Source organism: Protopterus annectens, chromosome 6.part0 (assembly GCF_019279795.1).
Source record: "Protopterus annectens isolate FY-2018-M chromosome 6.part0, PAN1.0, whole genome shotgun sequence".
NCBI classification, from domain to species: Eukaryota; Metazoa; Chordata; order Ceratodontiformes; family Protopteridae; genus Protopterus; species Protopterus annectens.
The window spans coordinates 529806356-529833556 of NC_056737.1; the positions used below are offsets into that span (position 1 = coordinate 529806356).

Sequence of the window (27201 nt, forward strand, 5' to 3'; positions counted from 1 at the left end):
GTTTCACGGAGCCCTGAAAAATTGCTGCTATCAGTTGGCCATCTTGGCTCTGCCCCCCCCTAGTGGACAGTTTCTGAGAAGAAGAATATGGACCAATTGGGAGGAAAGCCTGGAATGACTATCCAACACTGAAAGTGAATGTCCAGATAAGAATTTTCAGATGGATGAGACTGCAGATCTGGATTCAGATACAGCACTCAAATGGGTGTACCATGTGATGCTAGAGAAAGGGAAACCATACCTGTTGAAGCCAAAAAGGGTAATGATGACTGCAATCTTTCATTGTAATGCTTTCTTCAAAAATGTCAGAATTAGACTTGGTGGGAAGGCATATAGGAGAGATGTTAAGAAGTTTGTTACTTTCTTGCTCAAACATATTGTCATCAGAAATCATTTTAGCCAGATGAATAAATTGTCCTTTTACCACTCCTTTCTTAACATGCCAAGGGTGGCATATTGTGTAATGCAAGAGGGAATTTGAATAGTGGGGTTTCCTAATAAATGTTAGTAGTAAGCCTCTCCTTAACATGATCTTTGGCTATTAGCACATCTAGGTAGCTAATGCTTCCAGTGCTGCAGGAATTAAGTAAATTTCAAAAAAGAGGTAGTGGAATTCAAATAGTTTACCAAATCAGTTGCTTTTTCTTCATTCATATGTCTTTGCTTTGACAAAATTTAGGGGAGTTAAGTTTTTAATTTATTTGTCTGGCTAAAATGATTTCTGATGACAATATGCTTAAGAAAGTAACACACTTATTGACATGTTCCAGGCAAGAGGGCATCTGTTGCAACTGATTTGTTAGCATTCATAGTGAGGTTAGTACTAGAAGGTTAGAAGGCACCATTCTACTGATTTTTAGGGGTTCTACTACTCAGGTTAGGGAGGATGTTAATAACAGATATGCTACAGGTAACAATATGGCAAGCATTTGTCACAACTTAACACTGTGGATAGTGATGCAATTAGTAACATACTACAAAAGAACTGGAAAATATTTTCTTGTTATGGGAACGATTTTCAAAGTTTGGTGATAGACCATGTATACTATACAGTATATACTATACTATATACATGTATACTATATATATATATATATATATATATATATATATATATATATATATATATATATATATGTATATATGTATACTGTATACATGTATACTATACATATACTGTATACTATACTACATGGAAGAACTTGAAAAAACAGTTGGAAGACAGTGAAAAACTGGCTTCAAAGTCAGCCAAGAGGTGGGGGAACCTACAAGTGTGGACTCTGCACTTGTAATTCAATGGGTTTAATATATGTGGCAAAGTGGGTTCAATGTTTGTATTTCTATGTGGGAAAAACCAAATGGAAATTTAAAGAGTGTATTTATGAGCACAATCTAGATATAAGGAACAAGAATACTAAAAACTCTTTATACAAGCATGTAGAAACACACCCTGATCATTCTTTTTTATTTTTTGGATTGGATTTTGTACCCCAGAATATGAGGAGAGGGCCATGGGAAAATCTTATCTAATATAGAGAAATGATGTGGCAACTAAGGTTGAATGATTGTATGTCCCTCTGGCCTTAATGAATGTATTTCAATCAGTAGTGTGCTGCATTTAAAATCAAGCAAAGTGTAAACCCTGCACTTTATGTTCTAACAACTACCTTCTTTTGTACTTGATAACATAGGGTTAACAAATTTGCTGCTGTTGTTAATTGACGTGGTGGTCATGTGATTTTTTTACTATTTAAATATTGTAAAGTTTTATTTTCTGTGTGACATTAAAAGCTTGGAAGTTTTTTAAGCAGCATCGAGTGTTCCTTTGGGCTACTGCACTACGGAGAGGTTATTTGGTTGTTTTCGTGCTGTACACGTTTTCGTATATTGTAAAGTTTGTTGATTTTTTAGATTCTGATGAAGCTTTGTTATAGCCTGATGAAGGTGCTTAATCTTGTTGGCTCGTTACTAATAAATGTTTAAACTTCTTGCTGACTTGCTGGTGTCTTCAGTACCTTCAGTTTTTGGATTGTCTCTACTTGTTGTTCCTGGTTCCTGATTTGTGTTTTGCATTTGGATCACTTCTGTGATGTCTGGCTCCTTCCATTCCCAGTGAGAGATTAAATCCACCATCTCATCAGCCAGGGGAACCACCCATGGAGCAGCTGAGCTGGAACCAAAAGTCTCAACAAAAATGGATTCTTATTGAGAAGGGACTTCAGAAGACAACCCTCCTTTCTGTCTGAGAAGCTCAAGGATCTCCTTGAACGAGACAACCTCAAGTGGTGATCTGAAGACCCCCTTCCCTTCATTGAAATTGAAATCCATGTCTTTGGACAGAGACTCCTCGGGGGAAGTCAGTATGTCTCTTCTTGCACTTATTTTTCCAAGAAGCCTCCATGGAGGGAAGTTCTGAAGAGGAATTGGAAGTCTGGGGGATGACCTGCATGAGGAACATCTCAAAGCTAGTGTGAACCAGCTGTCTTGATGGGACAAACTGTGCAGGATTAGGACCCAGGGAAGTTATTGAGTGGGTGTAGCTAACAGGGATAGAGATGCCTGGTCTCCAGCCATGGATAAAGCTCTGTCAACTGCATTGAAGAAGGAAGCCAAGAGGGAACCCAAGAACACCCCGGTAGAAAAAAAAGCTGCCACACCAACATCACCAAAAGCACCACGACTCTGATTCAAGATGAAAGCCAGAGCTGAGCTATCTAGTGCCAAACCAGACTCATTGCTGATTCCAGCTCCAATAAGAGAATATGCCAGAGTCAAAGATGACCACAACTTTGGATCAAGCACAAACAACACAGAAGAAATCAGATCAGATTCACACAGATTTTCCTTTAAACTTCTAAGTCCACTTATACTTGAAGTCTTTTTAGTTAAATAAAATATATTTTAGTATAAGTACAACACTTCAAACTTGAGTCTTCCATTACAAAGGATTTTAGTAAAAACTGGTTTCACTCAATGAAGAAGTAATATAAAAAGTAGCTGAGAACACATCTTCCTATCAGTTATGTTTCCATCTTATACATACCAGATCAGTTCTTTATTTCCACATAGCTCCTTTGGATTGTATCCCAAAGTAAACAAAATCTCCTACATCTTATAGACACTCAGTTTATAGCAAGTACCTCCATTCTTGTTCTAATTTGTTCTGGTTCTATTCAGAATTGCAAAAAGCCAAGAAGTTTCCCCAAACTGCTACTTCTGTCCTCTTCCAAAATCAGTCTGGAGGTACCCTGATCTCAAACTCTCTTAACTTCATTCTTAACTTCTAAATTTCATTGTTTTTAACTTTTTTACTGCAGAGCTTCTCTCCCACTCTATACTGCTCCGTTCTTAACTGAACTCTTGACTTTTAACCATGTGAGCATGGATGGGCAGCTACAATCTCTTCATCCAATAGTTTAGAGAGCTAACCCTTTACAGCCAGATCCCTATTAACTCACCACATTGTATTGCCTTCCCATCAGCTAAGACGGAGAGGCTACATCACATTTTCAAAATAGGCAAGTAACCTACCACATGCATTGAAAACTACAGTCTTTGTCCATACACTATCAAACTAAGGAAACACACAATAAACTATTCCAGCACGTATACATAATAAATCATTGCATTTATTACAACTCAATATTATTTTTTTGACAAAGAAATTCTCCACAGAAGCTTCTAGGGAGGCAGAGTTAATGTATCTTGCACTCACGTTGTTTATTTAAAGAATCTGAATGCCTTTATTTTCTAGGACCATATTTTTTAATTTCCTCATTAATAAGTTGAGGTGAGTTTGACATTCAAAATTAGACATGATCATTGTCTAGGAAAAGGTGAATCCAGAGCTACCCAGTAGTTGTTATATATTACCACATGAACACTGTGAAGATGAGACAAAACCAAACCATTGTGACTTATCTCTATCTTGGATGAGGGATGTCGGACTTTTCTGTTTCTGTTTACGGTCTCACATCTTTGGCAGGGTTAAGGATGCGAACATTGAAACAAGTGGATTTCTGGCTATCCTCTTGCAGGCATAAATATAAAAAAGAGTACCCACAGTTAGCCCTGTGTCCTCTTGAAAACCCACACCTAGCATATATTTGCAACAGGAAATGGTGACTGTGTACACTCTGTGTTAGTGAAGCAGAAATCCTGGATGAAGTTATACAGGCACAAGTATAAAACTGTCTAACCTAGAAAATGCCATTACACAACTGTCTCCACAAGTAGTTAGAGGTGAGTTTATAGCTCACCCACAACTGTTGAAGAGTGTAGGTGTAGACAGCATTAACTCTTAAGTATATAACGGGAAAACACAGTTCATTGTAGGCAACACAGGATACAAAAATATGGGAGAAGGGGAAGCAGACAGAATTTCACATAAAATTAACTGAAGATGGGGAAGAAGACTAAGTTTAACTAAAAGGACAAGATTCACACAACCATTTCTGGCAGACCCAGAATGGGGAGATTTTTGTCAGCAGAGTAGTGGAAGGCTTAATGCCAGGTGATAATGTTTTGGCAATAAGCTGAGACTTGCAGCACCACTGCCGACAGCCTCAAAATGTCTGGGGACCCTGTTATGAAGCACATACAAGATAAAAACATTTAAATCTGCTGCAAAACAGTCAACTACATATACAGGCTTCAGTCAGGAAGACAGAACATTCGACAGTTGTGACACCATGTCTCCTCTTAAGTGCACCTTGCTGAAAATGACTGAAAATGACAATATGGAGGAGGCTAAGCTAAGCTTGGACTTCTGCTCCTCTGTACTCCTAGGTCATTTAGCATGTTTACATTTTTTTAGTTAACTTTTGACTCACCTCTTCACCATTTAGGGATTGCTATGATGTTCAGAAGACACTTCATCATTTCAGTCACTTTGAAAACCGTTCCTCTATCCTGACCATTACTTGGGTGAGGATGAACGTTTCCAAGGTCTTTCTCTTTTTAGATTAAATTACTGTTATAGCTGCACCAAGATAAACTATACACAGCCTCAACTCTTACCTCGAGACAGAAAAGGTACTGTAAATGACAGCATCTTTGAATGGAAAACCTGCTTTTTCTGCTTTACACAGTTGGATATCTTATTATGTCCCTTCTTTAACAGCAGTAAAGTACTCAAAACTGTGTGTAATCTAAATCTACATACACACATACAGATTATATATATATATATATATATATATATATATATATATATATATATACACATAGAACTATAGATATATGAGTAAGTATGCATGTGTGTGTGTGTGTGTGTGTGTGTGTGTGTGTGTGTGTGTGTGTGTGTGTGTGTTAGACTTGTATCATTGCTGGCATGAGTCAGAGGTCATGTGGATGCCAGCTGCAAAACTTTACTGAGCTGATCTTAGAAGCTGTTAGCACATAATCTGGCTTATAAAGAGGAAGAACCCTTTTCACACGAGCATCTCGGAATGAGATATTTCTGTATTAGTTCCCTTTGTTTCCTCAAAATGTACACTTTCTTGAAGATTTGCTGATGGGCAAATACACTTGAGTCAAAACTTAAGACTAAAAGAGTGTTTCAAAAAACTATTGTGGTTTTTAAAGGGTGCCATTACAATTATTTACATGAAATATGTGTTGTAACAGTCATATGTACAGTTTACTGTAAAATCCAAGGACTGCTGGTAATATTGCATGCTTTGAACATAAAATAAATTCACCAGTTTTAACTGTAATTAATATGCATCCAAAAGAGATGTATGATGTAATATGGCACATTTATAGTGACATCACTTACTACAGTACACGTGAAAAATTATCTTTTTGCTACAAAATAAAAAAAAATATTAAGTTAAGAATTCAATAAAATTTAAGACTACCTTCTGACACCCAAGTCACACAAGCTCTGATCTTACAAAGGTCCATGATTAAGTGTATAATGCGTTTGCCCTGGATCAGCTAAATGAAAATAGATTTGTTACTACTACTGTGAATCTAACAAATGGAAGTGAAAATTATATACAATGTTAATCTTTTAATAAGATATACAATTTTCCTTTTTAATAGTTTACTTCCAGTTGTTTACTTGCAGTTATACAGAATTCTTTCTGAAAGGTCACCCTTGTTAGATGTTTATTTCATCACTATCTTGCACTAGCTTAGGCAAACTGTATTAGCTTGACTAACATTCTGATGGCTGTCAAAGGACAGCTTCACTGGTTATGTTATACTTGCAATGCAACATCAGCATAAGTCTGGCAGCAGACTGAAAAAAAACACTATCTGGTGAATGAGGGGAGTTGAAAGGAAAAGGTTATTAAAATAAAAGGCAGAGGCAAGAAACATGCTGACTAAAAGAAAATCTACACTCCAGATTCACTTCCTCACAAAAACATGTATGTTTCTGTATAAATTCTGCTCACAATCTCTTTCTGAAAGTAAGGTGGCAGAGCTACATGCTGAAAGTTATATTTTATTGTGCCCTCCATTTCTTATTTGTTTCTGGGTTATGACATATCATCAATACAGCACAGTTATACTAAACATAACAGGCCATCCAGATATATTTATTATAGAATGAAGTATAATCCTTTTATGGCTTTACATTTTACTAATAAGTGAGAATGGGAAGTGTTAATAATATATGATAAAGAGAGAAAGAAAACTTTTTTTTTGCTTAATTTCAGTGCACCACTGCATTAAATGTCAAGATTATGATCACAGCATGGTAAATGCAACTCTGTGTGTAGAGCATAACATTACTTTGATTTAACAGTCTCTTGAATATATATAGCACACTTGTAATCAGAGATGGCGTCTTCTTTCAGCCCTAATTTACCACGGACATCAGCTCGGAATTTATATACCAAGGCATCATTAGGTTGAAGAGCTAGTGCTGCAAAAGAAAAACAAAATATTAGTGCAGGACTTTGTTTTGCTGTAATCAATAAAATATAATTATATTACACACCATATGAAATCTAAGTTCAAACACAGATAGGAAATAAACATTAAATAATACAAATAGTTATCTATCTTATAACCATATAGTACAAAGAAAATAACACTAATTCAAAAAGGTGAACAGAAACAGCTAATCTCCTTGACCTGTTTACTCACAGAAAAATTATTCATCCCTACTGCCACTCGCTCTGTCCACATTGCTTCTAACCCTTTAAATATCTAAAATATGTGATGGCCATGCTTTTCCTTACCAAAGTTAGAAGTACCCTATCATAGCGTTTTGGCAACAATATGGTGCACCAAGCCTGTTTGTGCAGACTTGGGTTTGTACAGTTTTTTGGGGTCAGTATTCCATGCATATTACCAGTGAAAGGCAGAAATCATTAATTCAAACGCACCATATTGTCTCTGTCAAAAATATATTAAATGCACTGAGCATTTTTTTCTTTGCTAATGGCATTACTGATGACAAACACATGGCTTTTTTGTTTTATGAGATATGGGTGCAACAAAATATGGATTACTGATAAGTTTGTCCAGCTGCTAAAGCCAAGACATAAAACATTCAGTAAAATTTTTAAAAAATAAAATATTTTGGTCTGCAAAATTTGCACACTGTTAACAGATTTGATTTTAACCACTGTACATAAAACTAAATAAGACTGTAAGGTATAGGTACAGTTTTAACACTAATAAATGACATGTGATATGACTGTTCTTTTCTTAATCAAGATTACAGAAATAATTGAAAACTTTGAAAAATCACCAAACCTTAGAACTTGCAGTTGAATTAGCACCAGCCTGCTCATGTGGCATTTGTCAAAAATGTAAGTATGCTACCAAGGACTCATGCTTAATAATAATAATAATAATAATAATAATAATAATAATAATAATAATAATAATAAGAGTATAGTACAAAAACTAATAACAGTAAACTTTTAGGCTTATTGTTAAATACTGTGCTAGCTGCCCTTTTAGGCCATGTTAAGCCTAGCCAATTTTCTTTCAAAGGTCTGAATTTGTGAGGTAAACACCTTAACAATTATGCCAAACCTCAACCCAAAAATTGATCAAAGTAGCTGGTGTTTAAAATAAAAACCACAGCCTTCTGATCTCCCAGTGCTACCTGTTAAGTTACTGACACTGAGGAAAAGTTCCCTGTGTGCCTTCACATAAGGTTGTGTGCCCACAGCCCCTGCTAAAATATTCCCAACTCCAAGAGCACACAACAGAGACAGGAATACTCAATTTTACTAATAATCCAAGTACTCCTGTTTATCCAGGATTGCACAGCCTTAGAGTTGCAATGCATATTGCACACATACATTTTGGTGAAATGGTATTCTAAAAAATGCCAACTTGAAAATGGGATAATTAATGACTAAACATTCTTTCAATGTCAAAGCAAATGAAATTATAGTAGTGCAATTTGAATAAATTGGCTTAGAGATAAGGTAGGTGAGGCCTTGACTAACAGTGTAACTTCCCAATGAAAATTGCTGTGGCAGGCAAATGTTATATTACAAAGTGAAAGTGGGACAGCACGTAGTGACTAAAGCATGAGATCCTTGGCTTACTCCCTAGTGTTTTCTTTTGGTAAGCTGCAGTCACATGATGTCAGCTGCAACCATCTGATTTATATGAAATATGATTGGAAAACTCTACTCACTAGCTAATGAAATATACATTGTCATATTTTTTGCGAGGGGGGCATGTCATCTTCTCCCTTAAACTCCAAAAAATTCTTTCTGCAAGTCCTACTGAATTTAAGGATGATAAATGTGCCAAAAACAATGTACTCTGATAAAAAAGTATGAAAATTCATGGATGACTGATGACTACACCTCCTCCAACCATGATACAGCAGCACGCTTTACTACGATACTCTACACCCATTTAGGAAAATGTATAGAGCTAGCAGTCCCTACCAGAACAGAACCCAGCATCATAGGAAATTCAAAAACAAATCACCTTGGTGATCCTCCACCACAAAAACTATACCACAAAATAAATTCCTTACACAATTTTGTATATTCAAACCCCCCTCTTTTCAATGATACTATCAAAAGCATTACAAAAACTGAAGAATACCATCAGGTCCAATATGGGAGCCCATGAACTTAGGCTGGCCTCTGAACTGAAATATAATTATAAATCTGTCTTTAGCTGTGTTAGAAAACTAAGAAACAATAACTTACATTCCTTTGAACTTACTCATAATAATGCCTCCTATTCTGACACAAAATACATTGTCAGTATCCCTGCATACAAATTTAGTGCATCTTTTACTCTGTGACTTCTCTGTAATACCCTGAAATATTTGAATCCCTTACTCCCCCAATCATCTCTTAAGATCATTTACTGAAAGTGCTAACCAAGACTAAAATACATCTATGGGTCCTGACAATATACCTGATTGTTTTAGTGTTAAACATGCCCTTGCTGACACACTCTTTAAACTGAACTAAGTTCAGTTTCTGGGTTTATCCTTCATGAGAGACACACTGAAGTGATGATACCCCTTCATAGGGGTGGCCTTATGGTTTAGGGTTTACCTAGGTAATTACAGACTTATCAGCCTTACAAGACCTCATTTGCAAAGCTTTGGAATGCATTACAACCAACCTTATAAATTACAATATCAGAATCTTATTACACTTGATCCTCAACAGTTTGGCTTCATGAAAGGTAGAGCCTGTCTATTAAAGCTGGTAAACTTTTTTGAAAGCATTATAAAGGCTGTAGACAGTAGTCAATGAGTACACACACAGTATCACACAGAGTATCTTATCCAGCCAAGGCCTTCAACAGCATTCCAAATGATGGCATCATACACAAGTTAAATGCTTTAAAAAATGACCCATGGGTGGTAAAATGTATAGCAAACTGGCTGTAAGAAAGAACCTACAAAGTGCAAGTTGCACATATCCATTGAGAAAGTACAAATGTGACCACTGTGTCCCCTCTGTGCTCAGTGCTGGGACCTCTCCATTTCAACATTTATAGGTTCATAGGTAGGTACTAGGCTATCTGCCCGAGGGCATTTATAAGCCTAGCCAGAGTGTGTCAGCTTTCGCTGCCCCATTGATTAATTAATTGATCCTCTGTCAAGCAGAGCCAATGAAGTGATACCAGGGGTGTGTTTTTGGTTACCCATCCACTCGTCAAGGTTTCCCTTGAAGAGTGTTAGTGAGGGGCTCTGCCTGATGCAATTTGGAATTTTGTTCCAAAGCATGTGGAGTCTCTGTGACAGGAATCTATCCCTCTAGCATGTCCTATATATTGTTGTGGCAAGGTTTAGCTCACTAGAGCATGTGGCTCGCAGTGACTTGGATGTCTTTAGGTAGAGCATGTCCATCAATTCTGAGTTGGACATGGCTTTGTATGTCAGGCAGAGATCATCTCTGAGTAAGCGATATGCCACTGAGTACAATCGGAGTTTTTTTTAGTTGGGCTGCATAAGACATATGTTTGAGACCAGTAATCCTCTTGGTGAAGAACTTTTGTGGTCTTTCCAGCTGTTGGAAGTGTCTTGTGAGGTACATCCCAAATGGGGCATTGTACTCTATGATGGGTCTAATTAGTGATGAGTAGAGGGGCACTATAATCTCTTTATTTCTAGATGCGAACCCTTTAGTAATTAGATGGGCCACATAGAAGGATTTCCTAACTACTTTGGCAATATGATTGTCAAAGGAGAGATTACTATCTACCTGGGTCGCCAGATCTCTTATTACCTCTTCTGTATTAAGGGGGCTGCCACCTATGTGGTAATTCTTGGGTGTTTTGTTTTTCCCAAATTGGATGACTATGCATTTTTTGGCATTTAGCTTGAGGCCATGACTTTGACACCAAGTGTCTGTCTCAGTAGGGCCCTTTTGGAGGATGTCCGTGTCAGCCGGAGAGTCAATTATGGCTCCTAGTTTGCAGTCATCGGCGAACTTGGTTAGCCATAGTCCTCCTGTGTTTGCCTGTACTTCTGAGAAGTATATGCCAAACAGTAGGGGTCCCAGGACCGAGCCTTGCGGGACACCACTTGTGACTGGTTTAGAGTCAGACCTGGAGCCCGCTATTCTTACTGTGTGAGTTCTGTCTGTAAGCCAGTTGGCAACCCATCTCATGACATAGGGGTTTATGTTCAGGCTGGTGGGTTTTTCTGTAACACCAGAGTGGGGAATAGTGTCGAAAGCCTTGGCGTGGTCATGGTAGGCTGTGTGAACCACCTTTCCCCTCGTCTATGGCCTTGGTGATGTTTCAAAGAAGTCAACCAGGTTTAGTAGGCATGGTCTGCCTTTAAAGCCAAACTGGGTTGGGTCAAGTGTTTGGAGGTTCCCAACATCATTGTTAATGAGTTCCATAATGATGTGCTCCATAACCTTGCAGACCAGGCTAGTCAGGCTTATGGGGCGATAGTTACCAGGGTCAGTTGTGGCCCCTCCTTTGTGGAGAGGAATAACCATTGCTGTGCACCATTATATGGGCACATAGCCTGTGGAGAGGCTGAGGCTGAACAGCGTGTTTATGTGGGAGGTTAGTTCGTTCTGTAGTTCATGCAAGAAGCAGCCTGGGACACCATCTGATCCCATTGATGCTGTGTTTCTGGCTTTTGAAAGGGCTGTTTTCACCTGTGCGTCTGTGATTTTTGGGACACTATACTTTTCCTGTATTGTTGTGGGCCCTGTTGGAAGTGAGAGGTGTGTGAAGTTTGCACTGAATCTATCTGCCAGGATGTTGGCAATATCAGTAGGTTCAGTATATGTTGTGCTATTTTGCACTAGTTCAGTGCATATCTGCGAGTTGCCACTTAGATTCTTAACATAGCTAAAGAAGGCTTTGTGGTAATCTTTTGAATCTTTGGCTATTTTTCTTTCAAAGTTATTCTTGGATTATTTCACGAGGGACCTCAGTTTCTTACTGATACTGATCAGGGATGTCTTTTCTTCTTGGGATTTGCTTTTTTTCTGAACTAGTTTCCTCCTTCTATTGTATAGCCTATTTACTGCAGGGGTCCAACAAACTGGTTTCCTTCTCTTAGAGGAGTGAGTCTTGGTTTTGCTAGGGATGGCACAATCCATGCATCCTTGTAGGTGCTCATAGAGTGCATTTGTAAAGGTTTATGCATCTTGGGCAGTGTTATCCTTTAGCGTGGGGGCTGTGAAACTTACCACCTCTGTCTTAAGTAAGGTGAAGTTTGCTTTAGAAAAGTTATTTTGCTGTGGTTTCTTTAGTTGGGGGTGGTGGTGGGGTGTGGACATCCAGAGTGATTAGTTTATGGTCTGATCTAACCAGTGACGGGTTGACCTCCGGTGTGGAACACCTGTCGCCCATGTTGGTGATGACCAGGTCCAATATGTTTTCACCTCTGGTAGGGGAGTTTACCAGATGATCCAGGGCGTTTGAGTTGATGAATTCCAGTAAGGGCTGGGCCTGGGAATTTGTACTCGAGTAGTTTTCCCAGTGAATGGTAGGGTAACTGAAATTGCCCAATATCAGGGTGTTTGGTAGGACTTTCATGTCTTCCAGTGTCTCCAGAAAGGTGGAGTGGTGGTCCTGGGTCATGGAGGGTGATCTGTAGCAGGCCACAATTTGCATTGCAAATTTGCCCAATGTTAGTTGCACATGGATGATCTCAGAGGTATCATGCTGTGCCACTAACCTGGAGGTGTAGGTATCCTTGATGAATATGGATACACCCCCTCCTTTTGTGTTTCGGTCCATGTTCTGTGTCCAAAACGTGTGGTATGAGTTGTAGCCCGGTAGTGCTGGGGTGCTCTCTGCAGCCTTGAACCAGGTTTCAGTTACTGCACAGATGTTGACGTTCTCCATACTGAGGAGTGCTTCGAGCACATGCATTTTGAGATTTAAACTCCTGGCGTTGAGTAGCATAACCCTCAGTTTTTTGTTAGTTGTACTGTTTACAGAGGTGGGTTTGACTTTGAGCCTTGCCTAAAAAAGGCACTATGGGAGGCAGCAAGAGCCTTGGCCAGTATTCGAAAGCCTAGGGGTGACAGGTGCAAGCTGTCTCTTGCAAAGCAACACAGCTTATCGAGCATGTCGTTGCAGGCTGACAGACACTGGAACCCCTTTGAATGACACCAGAAGCTTAGCCAATTGTTGAAATTGATAATTTTTTTAATACTGAGGTATCATTCTTGGTGAGGGCAGGATGCTACTCAGGGTCATACCAGCCTGGGCTACATGATCAGAGAGCTCTTCCATGTCTCTTTTCATGTAGTCCAGGGAGGTACATCTCAGGTCATTCACACCAACATGAACAATGATAGAGTCATATTTGTCCTTGTTCTGAAGTGACCTGAGTGCTTGTGTTATGTGGCAGATTCTGGCTCCCGACAGGCAGCTAACAGTAACCTTCTGCTTTGTCCAGCCTAGTGAGTGGGACGTCAGTGTGCCTGACTATAGAGTCACCTATTACTAGTGTGCTAGGTATGTTATTCCACCTTAAGGGCTGTGATTGTGCGGCACACTGATTTTGTGCTTTATGTGTTGTCTGGTTTGTGACGGGAAGTGCAGGTTGTTTGGGTGTCTGCTTTGGAGGTCTCTGATGCTTTTGCAGGTTTTTATTTAGAGCCTCTGAGTATGATTTTGTGTATTTATGTGTATTTTTTGCCAATGCTGTTTTAGTAGGTCTGTGTGCAGCTGGAGTTGTGGTGCAAGTGTTAACCTTCTCCTCTTAACTGTTTTTCCACTCTTGGGTGGAGACAGCTTAGCTTCCAGTTTGGCTGTATAATTGCATCTCTTGCATATGTTAGTGTTTTGTGGTAGGAAGAGAGGGTTGTCTGTGTACATGAGGCAGTTGTAACATTGCCTCAGGATACCCAGATTCACCAGCTGGACTGGAGAGTGCACCTGAAGTTGCCCTTTGGTCATGCCTGAATAGTAGGGTGAGCTGCTTAGTCGCTTGGTTGGTGAGGGGTGAATAAAGAGTCTTGCCCTGCTGGGCAATCAGTGTCAGGGTATATTAGTGCTTGCTATTAGGTCTGAGCAAGTGCTGGGCTGTAAGATGCTTTTTGAGTGCTTAGGTTGAGAGTTAGACTAGTTTCAAGGGAAAAAGTGAAGAGGAGACTGAGTGGAGCTGGGAATAATTTAACCATAGCTAACCGGCACTGCCCGGTGTGCAAAACCGTGCAAAAGCAGTTTTCATAGTAGGGAAATGAAAGAGATAGAAATTAGCCCAAAATGGCCAATAAACTACTAACTTCTGGGGTGGAACCACTCCTCCATGGACAGATAGGTTGCTCAAAGCTCCCCTCTCTCACAGGTGAACAGAGAAACTTCCTTCTGTCCAAGTAAGGTATGGGCAACTCAGAAAGTAGTATCACAGCCCTGAATTCAGCACTAGCCTGAAAACTGGACTATACTAGCTTAGAAAGGTGGGAAACAAGGAATGTTTTTTTTTTTTTTTTTTTTTGAAAAGATAAGGCAAAAACAGTAAAAAAATACACTTAAAACAGCTTTAAACTACTACAAACGATCAGAAAAGGCTATCGCACTTTGGTGTGTAACCTACAACAGTTAAACAAATTATTTAAACAAAAAACTTTTTAAAAGTGCAGGCAGTCAAATAAGTACAATATGTGAAAAAAACAAGCTTTTAAATCACAATAAACGTTGGAAAATCTGCGTTTAGGCAGATAACAGTTAAGTACAGCAAGAAAGTACAGAAAACTGATAATCACTCCAAAGTCTCTCTCCTAAGCTAGAAGGCTTGTATCAGTTTAAGGCTTTCTAGTGCTACCCTGTAGGTTAGTTACAGGAAAGACAGGAAACAAGCGCAGATGTGGTCTTTTAAACCAGACAGTTGAAAGAGATGGACAAACTGTCCAAATGGTCAATAAACTACAATTTCTGGGCCAAGAACCTCTCCTCTCATGGTAGACAGGCTACCTAATGCTTACCACTCCCACTGATAAGCTAGAAGGCATTCCTCCAACACAGAAAGGCTTGCGGGGCTCAGAAGCTTTCCAACAGTCCTGGATACAGCAACTCTGTATCTGGACTAGGCTAGTTACAGGAATGGTGGGAAACAAGCGCAAGTGCGGCTTTTAAACCAGAATGTTGAAAGAGATGGAAAAATACTGCCCAAACAGCCAATAGCTACAATTTCTGGGCCAGGAACCACTCCTCTTTTAGTAGATAGGCTACCTAATGCTTACCACTCCCACTGATAAGCTAGAAGGCTTCCATTCAACACAGAAAGGCTTGGGGGGCTCAGAAGCTTACAAAGAGTCCTGGAATACAGTAAATCTGTACCTGAACTAGACTAGTTACAGGAAAGGTGGGGAACAAGTACAAAAGTAGGCTTTTAAGCCAGCAAGTTGAAAGAGATGGAAAACTGCCGAAATGGCCAAATAAACTACAATTTCTGGGCCAAAACTCACTCTTCCCATGGAGGATAGGCTACCTAGTGCTTATCACTCCCACTGATAAGCTAGAAGGCTTTCCTTCCAACACAGAAAGGCTTGGGGACTCAGAAGCTTACTAACAATCCTGGATACAGCAACTCTGTAACCGGACTAGGCTAGGTATAGGAAAGGTGGGAAACAGGCACAAGTGTGGCTTTCAAACCAGAAAGTTGAAAGAGATAGAAAAAAACTGCTCAAACAGCCAATAGCTACAATTTCTGGGCGAGGAACCACTCCTCTTGTGGTAGATAGGCTACCTGATGCTTTCCACTCCCACTGATAAGCTAGAAGGCTTCCCTCCAACACGGAAAGGCTTGGGGGGCTCAGAAGCTTACAAAGAGTTCTGGATACAGCAAATCTATACCTGGACTAGACTAGTAACAAGAAAGGCAGGAAACAAGCGCAAACACAGGCTTTTAAATTAGAAGGTTGAAAGAGATGGAAAAGCTTCCCAAACGGCCAATAAACTATCATTTCTGGGCCAGAAACCACTCCTCCTGTGGTAGATAGGTTACCTAGTGCTTAGCACTCCCACTGATAAGCTAAAAGGCTTCTCTCCAACACAGAAAGGCTTGGGGGGTCAGAAGCTTACAAATAGTCCTGGATACAGCAAATCTGTATCTGGACTTGACTAGTTACAGGAAAGGCAGGAAACAAGCTTAGAATTTTTATTTATTTTTTGTTACAGAAAAGCAGCTAAAACAGCAGTAAATACAATTCAAATTGTAGTGCAGGCAAGCACACCTGAGCGTGTAGCAACACAACGGCAAATACAGTTCAAATAAATGCAATTAAATGAACAAATGACTAAAAAACAAGTGCAGAAGGCAGTAAATTAGAAGGCTACTAACAAGCAGTAATAAGTGCAGAGTAAGAGCGACTGAACAGATAGCATGCAGAAGAGCAACTAAGACAGTTACTGTAAGAGCAGATGAATAAGATATATTTATATATATATATATATATATATATATATATATATATATATATATATATATATTTACATATATATACATTTTATTTTTATTTATTTATTTATTTATTTATTTTTTTGAGGGAAGGAACAGAGCAGGATTAAGAGGCTACAGGGGTTGTCCTTCCCAAATGCTCTCTTTGTACACAGTAGGAGTGCCTGAAATCAGAATATGATCTCACTGCACTCAGTTGAGTGAGCAAATGAGATGGGCCCAGAAGGAGTATCCAAATACAAATCTACAAGAGGGGCGGGCAATTTCAAAGCCACCAACATTAATACCAAAACAAGAACAGGGAGGGAGGGTGGGGAACTAACTGTAGAGAGACAGCCACAACTTCAGTTAACATTCAGTGAAAAACACAAATAAATAAATTAAATACAGTACTATATGCAAAAGAGCAGATAAAAGTGTACTTAAATTCACTTATACGTCCAGCTGATTTCAGGTAGATATTAGCCGGCTGTCCTGGACCTCCTGTACCTCTACAAGTCCATTATTTCTACCAATACTAGCACTAGAGACCTAAATCTTCATCAACAGATACAAATAAAACATGGTAGAGGAACAGGTTTATAACCCATATAATATAACTTCCAAACCTCTTAAATAAACTTCCCCTGTATGTTAAACAGTGAGACTCGCTATCTTCCTTTAAATATAACCTAGATGACTGGATGAGTAACCACAAATTTATTCTGTAGTTGACTGATATGGACCTTCTGGAGAAAGGGTGTGTGGCATAGGGAGAGGGTCCGGGTAAAATGTGAATGGTTATAAGATATATTGGCCTTGGGATAGCTATAAAATGTATGAGTATCTCCAAAGCACAACACAGTGGTCTTGGGCAATTTCTTATTTCTAGCTACACAAAAAAAGTTATGTACTCACCATAATGTTCCATATGTGTTGTCTATTTTCATTCCTCCTCAACTATTGGGTTCAGATTTGTCCCTAGGATCTGACTCGGCCACTTCTTCCAGATTGTAGAACATTGAAACTTTCAAGCCTCTCCCTTTACTCATAATGCCCTAGTCACTTTACATACCTCAGATCTAGTTTTCTGCCCATGGACCTACAGAGTAGTGCAGAGTCAGGCAATGATGGAATCTGGTGCTCAAACAAAGGAATGGGGGTTCATCCAACATTATTCAATTTCCTGGAGTAGAACAAATGAGGGGATTGGTGAGAGAGAAGGTGAGGAAGAATAAAAATGGACAACACAGAAGGAATGTTATGGTGAGTATATAATTATTTTATCTGATGTTGTCATTTTCATTAATTTCTGAACTATTGAGACAGAGTTCCCAGCTACCTAAATCCTGGGAGGACTCTAAAGAAGAATATTCCTGAGCATAGCTGAGCCAACAGCAATAAAGGCATAAGGATTAGCCCAAGCTGCAGCTGCACACATATCATCCAAAGAAGCTCTAGACAAAAAGACTGAAAAAGTTGCTACAGACCTGGTGGAATGATGAGCTTTTGGTGGTTTGATAAAGACAAACTCACTTTTCCATAAACAAAGGTAATACAATCAGTAAACCATTTGGCTAAGGTCACTTTAGAAACTGTTTTTCCTAATTTTGATTCAGAAAATGAAACAAATAATTGTTTGGATTTCTTCAACTCTTTGGTTCTAAGGTAAAAATGTAACTGTCTATGAACATCCAACAGGTGTAAATTAGATCCTCCTTTGTCTGAGAAATTTGGAAAAAGGACTGGAAGGCTGATAACCTGATTAATATTGGATTCACGCACCACCTTAGGTAGAAATGAAGGATTGGTCCTTAAAGATACCGTATCCTTGTGAAAAATCAAATACAAAGGCAAAAAAAGACAGAGCCTGAAGTTAAGACACTCTTCAGGCAGAAGTAATAGCAACTATAAAAACAATATTCCAGGTCAAAAACTTTAGATCAGACTTAGCTGAAGTTTCAAATGGGGGTTGGGTTAAGGCATGAAGAACATTTAAATGCCAAAGAGGAGAAGGATACTTTAGAGGAGGTCTAAGTAGATATGTTCCTCTTAGAAAGGCTTTGCAAAGTTTAGAGGAAGCTAAAGTAGAATTATTTATTCCAGTATGAAAGTTAGAAGTGGCTGTTAATTGTACTCTAACAGCTGAGGTGCTAGCCCCTTCATTGAAAATCCAAGCAAAAAGTCAAGAAATTTAGAAATCCGTGCTGAAAAGGGATCTAAATTCTTTTTATGTGCTCAAAAAAACAAATCTTTTCCATTTACTTTTGTAAACTTTTTTAGTGGAAGCTTTATGGGATGAAAATACAATATGATGTACTGGGGAGGAGAACCTTGGTTGTCTTGCAATTAATGGAACTGGAGAAGCCATGCAGTCAACTTGAGGCCTGAAATGTCTGGATGAGTCGTATCTGTCAGGTGAGACAGTAGGTCTGGAGTTGGATCCAGAATCCAGGGTGGATGTAAACCAGATTTAATGAGGCCAGTAAGGGCAATGAAGATAACTGTGCTCTTCAATCGAGATGCTTTCTGTAGAAATTTGGGTATTAGGAGTAATGGAGGTAAGCATAAAGAAGACCAGAGGACCAAACAAGAAGTAGATCATTGCTCGGGGACTAACTTAGTGGGGAGATTATGGCAAAGAACCTACTGCACTTGTTGTTCAGAGGAGATGCAAAATGATCACTGCATGTTTGGCTCCATCAATGGAACATAGTCTCTGCCCCTTCATGGTGAGAGACCACTCATGAGGCATTAAAATAGACCTTTTCTGCAATTACATTGGACATCCCTGGAATGTGCATTGCTATCAGAAAGCAATTGGATGAGATCGCCCAATGTCATACTCTCACAGATTCTTGACAAAGAGAGTAAGATCTGGTTCCCTCTTGATTGTTGACATACCAGACCACTGACATTGTCCATCTAAACTGCAAAACTCTCAGTTGGCAAAGGATCTTGGATGGCCTGCAATGCTAGGAGGATAGCTCTCATATCCATCTGTTAGCCACTTTGGGGGACCATGTACCTTGGAACATCCTTCCCAAGAAGTGCTTCCCCCATGATCTCAGAGGCATCTGTAGCCACTGTGGCCTTGGGGTGAGGGAGAAGAAAGGGATGGCCTTTTTGTATTTGACTGGAATGGATCTACCATAGAAGGTAATTCTTGCAAGCTTCCATTATTTTGACTTGACTGAATAAAGGTGGTTGGAGAATAGACCACTGAGTTGTGAGTGTTCATTTAAGGATCTTTATATGGTACCTTGCTGGTGGTACAAGAGTGAATGCCGCTGACATGGATCCCAATGGTGTGGGATCAGAAAAGCTGTAAGAGAAGAGCTTTGAATGATCTTTCTGACCTGGGACAGAATTGTCTGAACTGGAGACAGAGGGAGAAAAGCTATTTGAGTGACCATATTGAAAAGAGCACAGATGAAGTACATAGTCTGAGTTGGATTAAGTTGAGATTTGTTGTAATTGACAGAAATCTCCAGATAAGAGGTAAACTGGAATACGTATTCCCATGCTTGAATTAGCTGATGCATGGTCAGAGCAGTCAGGAGTCAATAGTCCAGATATGGAAACACTCAGAATCCCCACAGTCTATACTGAGCTGCAACCACTGCTGTGCACTTGTTATACACCCGGGGTGCTGTGGTGAGACTAAAGGGCAGTGCTCTGAATTGTTAATGACTGGCTCCATGCCAGAAGCATAGATATCTTCTTGATCATCTGTTCATTTTGATGTGATAGTACACATCCTGAAGATTTATCAAGCATATCCAGTTATCCTAGTGCAGAAACAGCAGAATGGACTGAAACATGACCATCTGGAACTTTGTATGTTGAACAAATTTATTTAGTTTGCTGAGATCCAAGATTGGTCACCAGACCCCTATCTTTTTTGGCACTAAAAAGAATCTTGAATAAGTTAGTCTCTTTCTGGTCTGGAGGGACCTCTTGGATGACTCTTTTTTTCAAACAGTGTGTTTATTTCTAGTGCTGTCGCTTCCCTGTGACTGGGTGGAACATCAGTGATTTTGTTAGATACTGGCAGGGATGGATGGGAAAATTGTATTATATAACCTCTGGATATTATCCTCCACACCCATGAATATTTTGCAATTTCCAGCCAGGCTCTCTTTTGCAGGGATATATGACTCCCATGGCCTACAAAGATGCACAGTCAGGCCTTCCTTCAGGAGTACTGATAGGATCTGTCAAAGAAAGTATCCCTATATCCCTGATTATGTGGACCACCTCTACCGTGAGGATGGCATCTTCATTTGAGCTCCCCTCTCTGCCCCTGGGAGAACTATCTCCACATGAATCTTGAAAGAGAACCTGGAATTTTTTTAACTATATTTTCTGTCTGCCTCTATGGTACCTAGAAAAGGTACGCTGAGAGGTTGAAAAACATATGGCTACAGCAGACAGTATTATCCCTTCCTGTGCACACCTACAGAGCATGTCTTTTACTTTGGGGCCAAATTAGGAGGTTCCTATAAAGGAAGCATTAATGGAAGAAAATTTGAATGGTTCTGCAAAGTCACATAAGCACATCCACGCATGTCTTCTGATGAAATGCCTGAACCCACCTGAAAGTCATCTGTCTCTGAAGTACTTAGCACTGGACAGGTTAGAGACACCATCAGAGTCAAACATCCCACATCTTTGAATCTGAGGCAGTCAGCTCTAGGAATTTTGGATCCAGTTATTCTAAAACCAATGGTCAGACCACAGGAGCTAAAAGAGGAGGTGTAGTACTAACAAGGGTCTCCAGAGCCTATGGAATTAGAGCCAGAAGAACTCCCATTTGTATATGCGTCCTGAGAAACTCCCTCATCATCGGTCCACATCTGCTTTGGCTAGGCTCTTGGAAGATTGAGTGGATGAGGGTCTCGAGTGGTGCCAAGAAGATTGTGCCAAAAAGGGCGATGGGAGCTGAGTGGTGATCGGCTCTGACAATAATTGAGGTGAATGGATCTGTAGTGATTTGTGACTTTTTAGCTTGTTTGAGAGGAGGCTCTGAGGATGGAGCTGAAGCAGCAACTGTTGTTGGATCCGGAGATCTCTTATGACAATCTTAATGAGAATCTCCTTTTTACTAACCTTTTAGGGGTTTGAGCCCTACAGGCCATAGCTGCAGATTTAGGGGGCAGCAAACCCCTAAAAATTAACTTACTCTTACAGTCAGTTAAGGCAAGGGAATTAAATCCTTTACAAATATCACAGTCACAGTCCATGTGAGAAGTCCTTAAACAGTACACCCACTTTGAATGTGCATCTAAACTGGGAATTTTGTGGCCGCAGGCCACACATTGTTTAAATCATGAAGGTTTATCAGACATTATAAAACAGATACAAAGGGTAATACAAGTACAACTTAGAAAAATTATTTTATTTTAATAGTATAAAGAAAAGGAAAAAGAAATTGACAGCAAAGGTAAGTGTGAGAAGGACTACTAAAAAGTACTAACAGAGATAGGATACCGGTGATGGTAGTAAAGAATACTCTTAGGAGTAAAAGGAAAAAATTGTAACCTTAGAAATAACAAGGGTTAACGGGAGGAAAAGAGTAAAATATATAAAAATTATAAGAATTATATAGAAAAACAGCTGACTCACGAAAAACTCTTAGGCTCACTCTAGAGTTTCATGACCTACATCCGAACGCTATGGTGGCACATGCGATCTGAGGTATGTAAGGTGACTAGGGTTTTATGGGCTCAGGAGTTTCAGTGTTCTACGATCTGGAAGAAGCAGATGAGTCAGCTCCAAGGATCGTATCTGAACCCAACAACTGAGCAATCATTGAAAATGACATCAGATTAAGTGATTTTTAAGATTTTACATGACAATGATAGATGGGGAATCTACTATATTACTGTATATGAGACAGTAGCCTAGAATTTTTAATTTTTATACAGTTTAGTGTGTCTACATGTCATCTGTGGCTCAGTGTTTGCACTTTACCCAGTACTCTCTTACTAGTGTTTCAGGGATTTACCTTAAACAACATGTCAGGCCTCTCGCTTCAGTGATTTTAGTTGGCACTGTACCATCATTCACATAGACCTAGCACTAAAATGTTGCTTTGGAGCCCATTCTATAGTGTACAGGATAATGTTTTGTGGCACATTCAGACATCATTCTCCTGCTTTCTACACTAAAGAAATGGACATACCATGGAGATAAGTGTAGCAACACCAACTCTGACACATCTTTGACTACCATTCCTCCACTTCTAAATAATGTTAAACATTTTCCTGCCCTTTCCCCTTGCCAGAAAATAAGCATTCCAGGATCATAATCCATCCATCTGTTACTCCACCCCTCAACATGCCACAATAAAAGGCAATACTCAGACTTTATTCAGTCTTCTTCCACAACCAATACCAGGTTCTCAGTCACTAAGGCACTGATGCAGAAACACACAGGTCATACTGCTATTGCTCTTCATTCCTCCAAACCAGCTCTAGCATATATATGATATAGCTTTGAGTCATACAATCATATAATGCACAAGGCAACTGGGCCATTAGGTCATTTACTCATTGCCAGTACCCACCTGTAGACCTTACCTCCATTTTCAAGGAGCAATAGGTCAGTCATTCCTGGGTAAATTTATGAATACCCATACAATAGTCTAATTCTTTCTTAAAGGAAGATTGTATGGCACATTGCTTGATATGCAGAGGAAGTTAATTCCAGAGAAGGGGTAGTCACTGCATGACAAAATTTGTCTTTCCACAATGGTTTGCTTATTTACTGGAGCAGGTTCAGAACTCTGATTCTAATGCTCACATGACATGACTGCTGGATTTATGGAGAAATAAGAGGTCTTGGACTGCCGGATCCCTACTGGCTTGGAAAGCAAGGCACAGATTACTCATAAGGAGTCTGTACAACACTGAAATCAGTGACAAGGCCCACAGCTTGTCTTGAAGGATAAGGTCCTTTCTTCCCATTTTTTTTTCTTAGTCAGGAACTATTGGGGTTTCTCTTATTGTATGATATGTTTAGTGAAATAAATCCCAAAGGGGATATTGTATACTATGATGGCCCTGATCAGTATGGTGTTTTCTACACTATAATACCGGTGGAGGGTGTGTTTGTCAAAAGCAAAAAAAACATAATTTTTAGAATTTAGTTTTAACCTGTTTTAGCTTATAGGCCCATCAGCCTAACTAGCCTGATCTGCAAGGCCATGGAACACATTATCATGGACCTTATAAACATGGACATTGGGAACTTCCAAAAGCTTGATCCCACACAGTTTGGCTTTGTCAAAGGGAAATCATGCCTATTAAACTTGGTCAACTTCTTTGAAACAGTCACCAAACCCATGGACGAGGGGAAGACAGTGCACACTGTGTACCATGACCTAGCCAAAGCCTTTGACACTATTGCACACTTGGGCATAATAGATAAACTCTCCCAGCTAGGCATCAACCTGTATGTTACCAGATGGGTCATTAACTGGCTCACTGATACAACCCACTCAGTCAAAGTAGGGAAGCCACCTCTAGTAGTAGACCCATAGCGAGCAGTGTACCCAAAGGATCAGTCTTGGGGCCTCTACTGTTTGGGATATACTTTTCTGAGGTGCAAGCCAAAACCAGTGGTCTGTGGCTGACCAAGTTTGCAGATGACTGCAAGCTGGGCACTGTCTTAAATTCCCCGAGTGATGTGAATATCCTCCAAGAGGGCCTTACCCAAACTAATAACTGATGCCAGAAGCATGACCTCAAATTGAATACCAAGAATTGTATCATTATCCCCTTTGAGGAAAATGTCATTCCGACTAATTATCACATTAATAACAATGTACTAAGCATGCAATCAGTCATGAAGAACTTGGGCACCCAGGTTGATAGTAACCTGACTTTTGACCACCACGTTACCTCTATTGTACAGACGGCTTTCTACATGGCCCACCTCATAAATAAGGGTATTTCATCCAGGAACAAGGAGGTCATAACATCCCTGTACTCCTCCCTTATCAAACCCATTATCGAGTACAATGCCCCCTTTGGCATGTACCTTGCCAAGCACATGCAGCAGCTGGAGAGGCCACAGAGGTTCCTGACCATGAAAACCCAGGGTCTCAAACAGCTATCCTATACAGATAGGCTAAAAGCCCTGTCCCTCTACGCAGTTTCATATAGACTGCTCAGAGGTGACCTGTGTCTGGCATACAAGGCCATTTCAGACCCAGCCATGACGGAGTTGCTGCATATCCATAAGACAAACTCCACTCATGCAACCCTCATGCAAGGCCTTAACCTGGTCTCTGACATTAATAGAACTTGTTGGCAGGATAGATTTGTGTCCCAAAGATCCCCCCATCTGTGGAATAGACTCTCTCACCATGTCAAGCAGAATACCTCTCTAGCCCTCTTTAAGAGGAACCTGGACAACTGGATGGGAAACAGAAAATATACCCCTGGGATCCCATCTGTGTCCCTGCTGGACAGGGGAACCAAGTGATGACTTTGAGGGAACATGGGCAAAATTCTTGGCTAGGCTTATAAGAGCCTCTGGGCCAACAGCCTAGTATCATCCTATGAAGCTATGAACCTATGTTTTCAGTGCACCAGCTATTAACACTTGTAAGTTCACTTTGTAGCATTTGCATATCAGAATGGGATTTGAGCATAACACTCAGGTTACAGTCATTGGCAAACATGGTTAATCAGAAATCCTGATTTTTGATCTGTAGATCAGAGACGTATATGCTGAACAGCAATGGTCCCAGTATGGAATCCTGTGGTACCCCACTGGTTACTTTCATACTGTCTTGAGTACATGCTTGCCACTCTCATAGTATAGGGTTTGTCCTTCAGCCAATTTGCTATTCATATAGCTGCATAGGGATTAATTTGGAGAGCATTTAGCTTGTTGATAACATTGGCATGTGGTACAACAACAAGTTCTTTGGCAGGGTCAAAATATGCTGGATGGACAATGTGACCACTATCCTAGGTTTGCATTATGCTATCAAAATATTTACAAGATTCATTAAACTGGATCTACCCATAACAAAGCCACACCTGTTGGGGGTCAAGTCTTGTAAGATTGTTTATATTGCACTTTATCAGGTGTGATGGGTCTGCAGTTCCCAGGAATCATGGAGAGGCTACCTTTGTAAAGAGGCATCTCAACTGCTGTGTACCAAATCTGACAGACAAAGCTAGTGGATAGGCTTTAAATATGGTAATAACAGTGGATAAGCTTTAAACTTGGTAACATCTTGTCAGATGGACAAGTATAATAAGGTGTTCTACAACCATATCTGAAAAGGAAGGGGAAGGAGTATGAATGTCATGTTCTGGAACTAAATGGTATTACCATAACAGAATCAACAGATATAGCTAACATACCAGCATACAAACTTGCAGAAAATTTCAGGTCACAGTGGGGAATCCCAAACATTCGTCCTCATTGCAACATGATCTCTCCCAAAATTACATGCAAAATGGTCACCTCTGTCCTCTGTCAGAGACACTAGTTTCACGGGACTAGATGAGATAATATTGAGCCTTATTTGTGCCAAAAAATACATATACTACGTTATGAACATTTTACACACACCATTAAAAGATGTCTGCATATCTAATATCTGAAGTCAGGCTATTGTGCCCCAGTCTGCAAGGGAGGCATTTCCTTGGACCCCAATAACTGCAGATGAATAAGCCTCACTGGCATAGTGTGAAATTTGATGTAGCGAATCACTGTGGAATGTATTCAGACAGGCATGAGAAACCTCATTCTTCATCATTTAACCCAGTACAGCTTTGTCAAAGATAGATCTTGTATGCTTAACCTAATAAGTTTCTACAGAGAGTGATACCTGCCCTGGATGTAGGTTTATCTGTCACTCCAGCTTATCTCAACCTGGCTGAAGTTTTTAACATTATGCCAGATGATGGAATCACACATCAGATAACTAGTTACTTAAAAATAAATCCATGTCCATGATAATTTGGATACACATTATGAACATGAAGCCAGGTAAGAAGAAGACTCTTTACCATCCATAGCCACCCTTGGAGTCATTCAAGGCAGTGTTCTTGGGCTAGCCTGTTCTGGCATCCTTTTCTTAGATATCACAACTGACTCCAGTGTCTAACTCACCAAATATGCAGATGACTTCAAAACTGGGAATATTGCCTGTAACTCCACTAACACCAACTCCCTACAAATGCTACTCAACATTACACACAAATCGTGCAGTTGAAATAGCATTGTCAACAATGTCTAAAAAATGCAGCATTCTGGAATTTGGAAAACCCTGCCTCACAGCATCATATATTTCTGAGAAGCAGCAACTAAAAGTTGTTAAAATAGTAATTCTAAGACCTCTTAGTCTCTTCAGAATGGTGACCTTTCCTTTGATAGCATATAGAGATGCCCAGTTAATCCTTCATGGAAGGATGACAGGGAGGTAACTGCTTCAGAACTATACTTCTTATCAGACCAAATGTAAATTACTGTGCCATGTCCTGTAACATAATCACGTGCCACCTAATACAATTGAAGAAGGTATAGAGAGAGAATTGAAGAAGGTATAGAGATTCCTCAAACAAAATCAAAGGGCTTCAGAGGATGTCTTGTAACCAAGGACTACAGCACCACACTGTCTTTTCTCTGTACCTTATCACCATCTAAAAGGAGAACAATGCCTGTCATGGGGAACATTGAGGGGCTCCTTACTATATGAAAGCATTTGCTTACAATACTTTCTTATGACATGAACATAAGAGGACATTCACTCTCAGTAAAAATTAATATCAACTAAACTGTGAAATGTGACAAAGACATATGTCTAAAATTGTCATACTTAAGGAAAAGGAATAAGTTCTACAACTTGATGAAAC

General features: G+C 39.7%; 1 protein-coding gene across 1 annotated transcript in view; it reads right to left on the reverse strand.

Moving 5' to 3' along the window:
• Window positions 1–5747: 5747 nt before the first annotated feature.
• The window catches only part of TTC6 (tetratricopeptide repeat domain 6), a 2436149-nt gene continuing 2414695 nt past the window's right edge, over window positions 5748–27201 (reverse strand). The window contains exon 23 of the mRNA XM_044074245.1: window positions 5748–6877. Within this exon, the coding sequence (XP_043930180.1) occupies window positions 6741–6877 (137 nt within the window). The 3' untranslated portion in view covers window positions 5748–6740. The remainder of the gene's footprint in view (window positions 6878–27201) is intronic.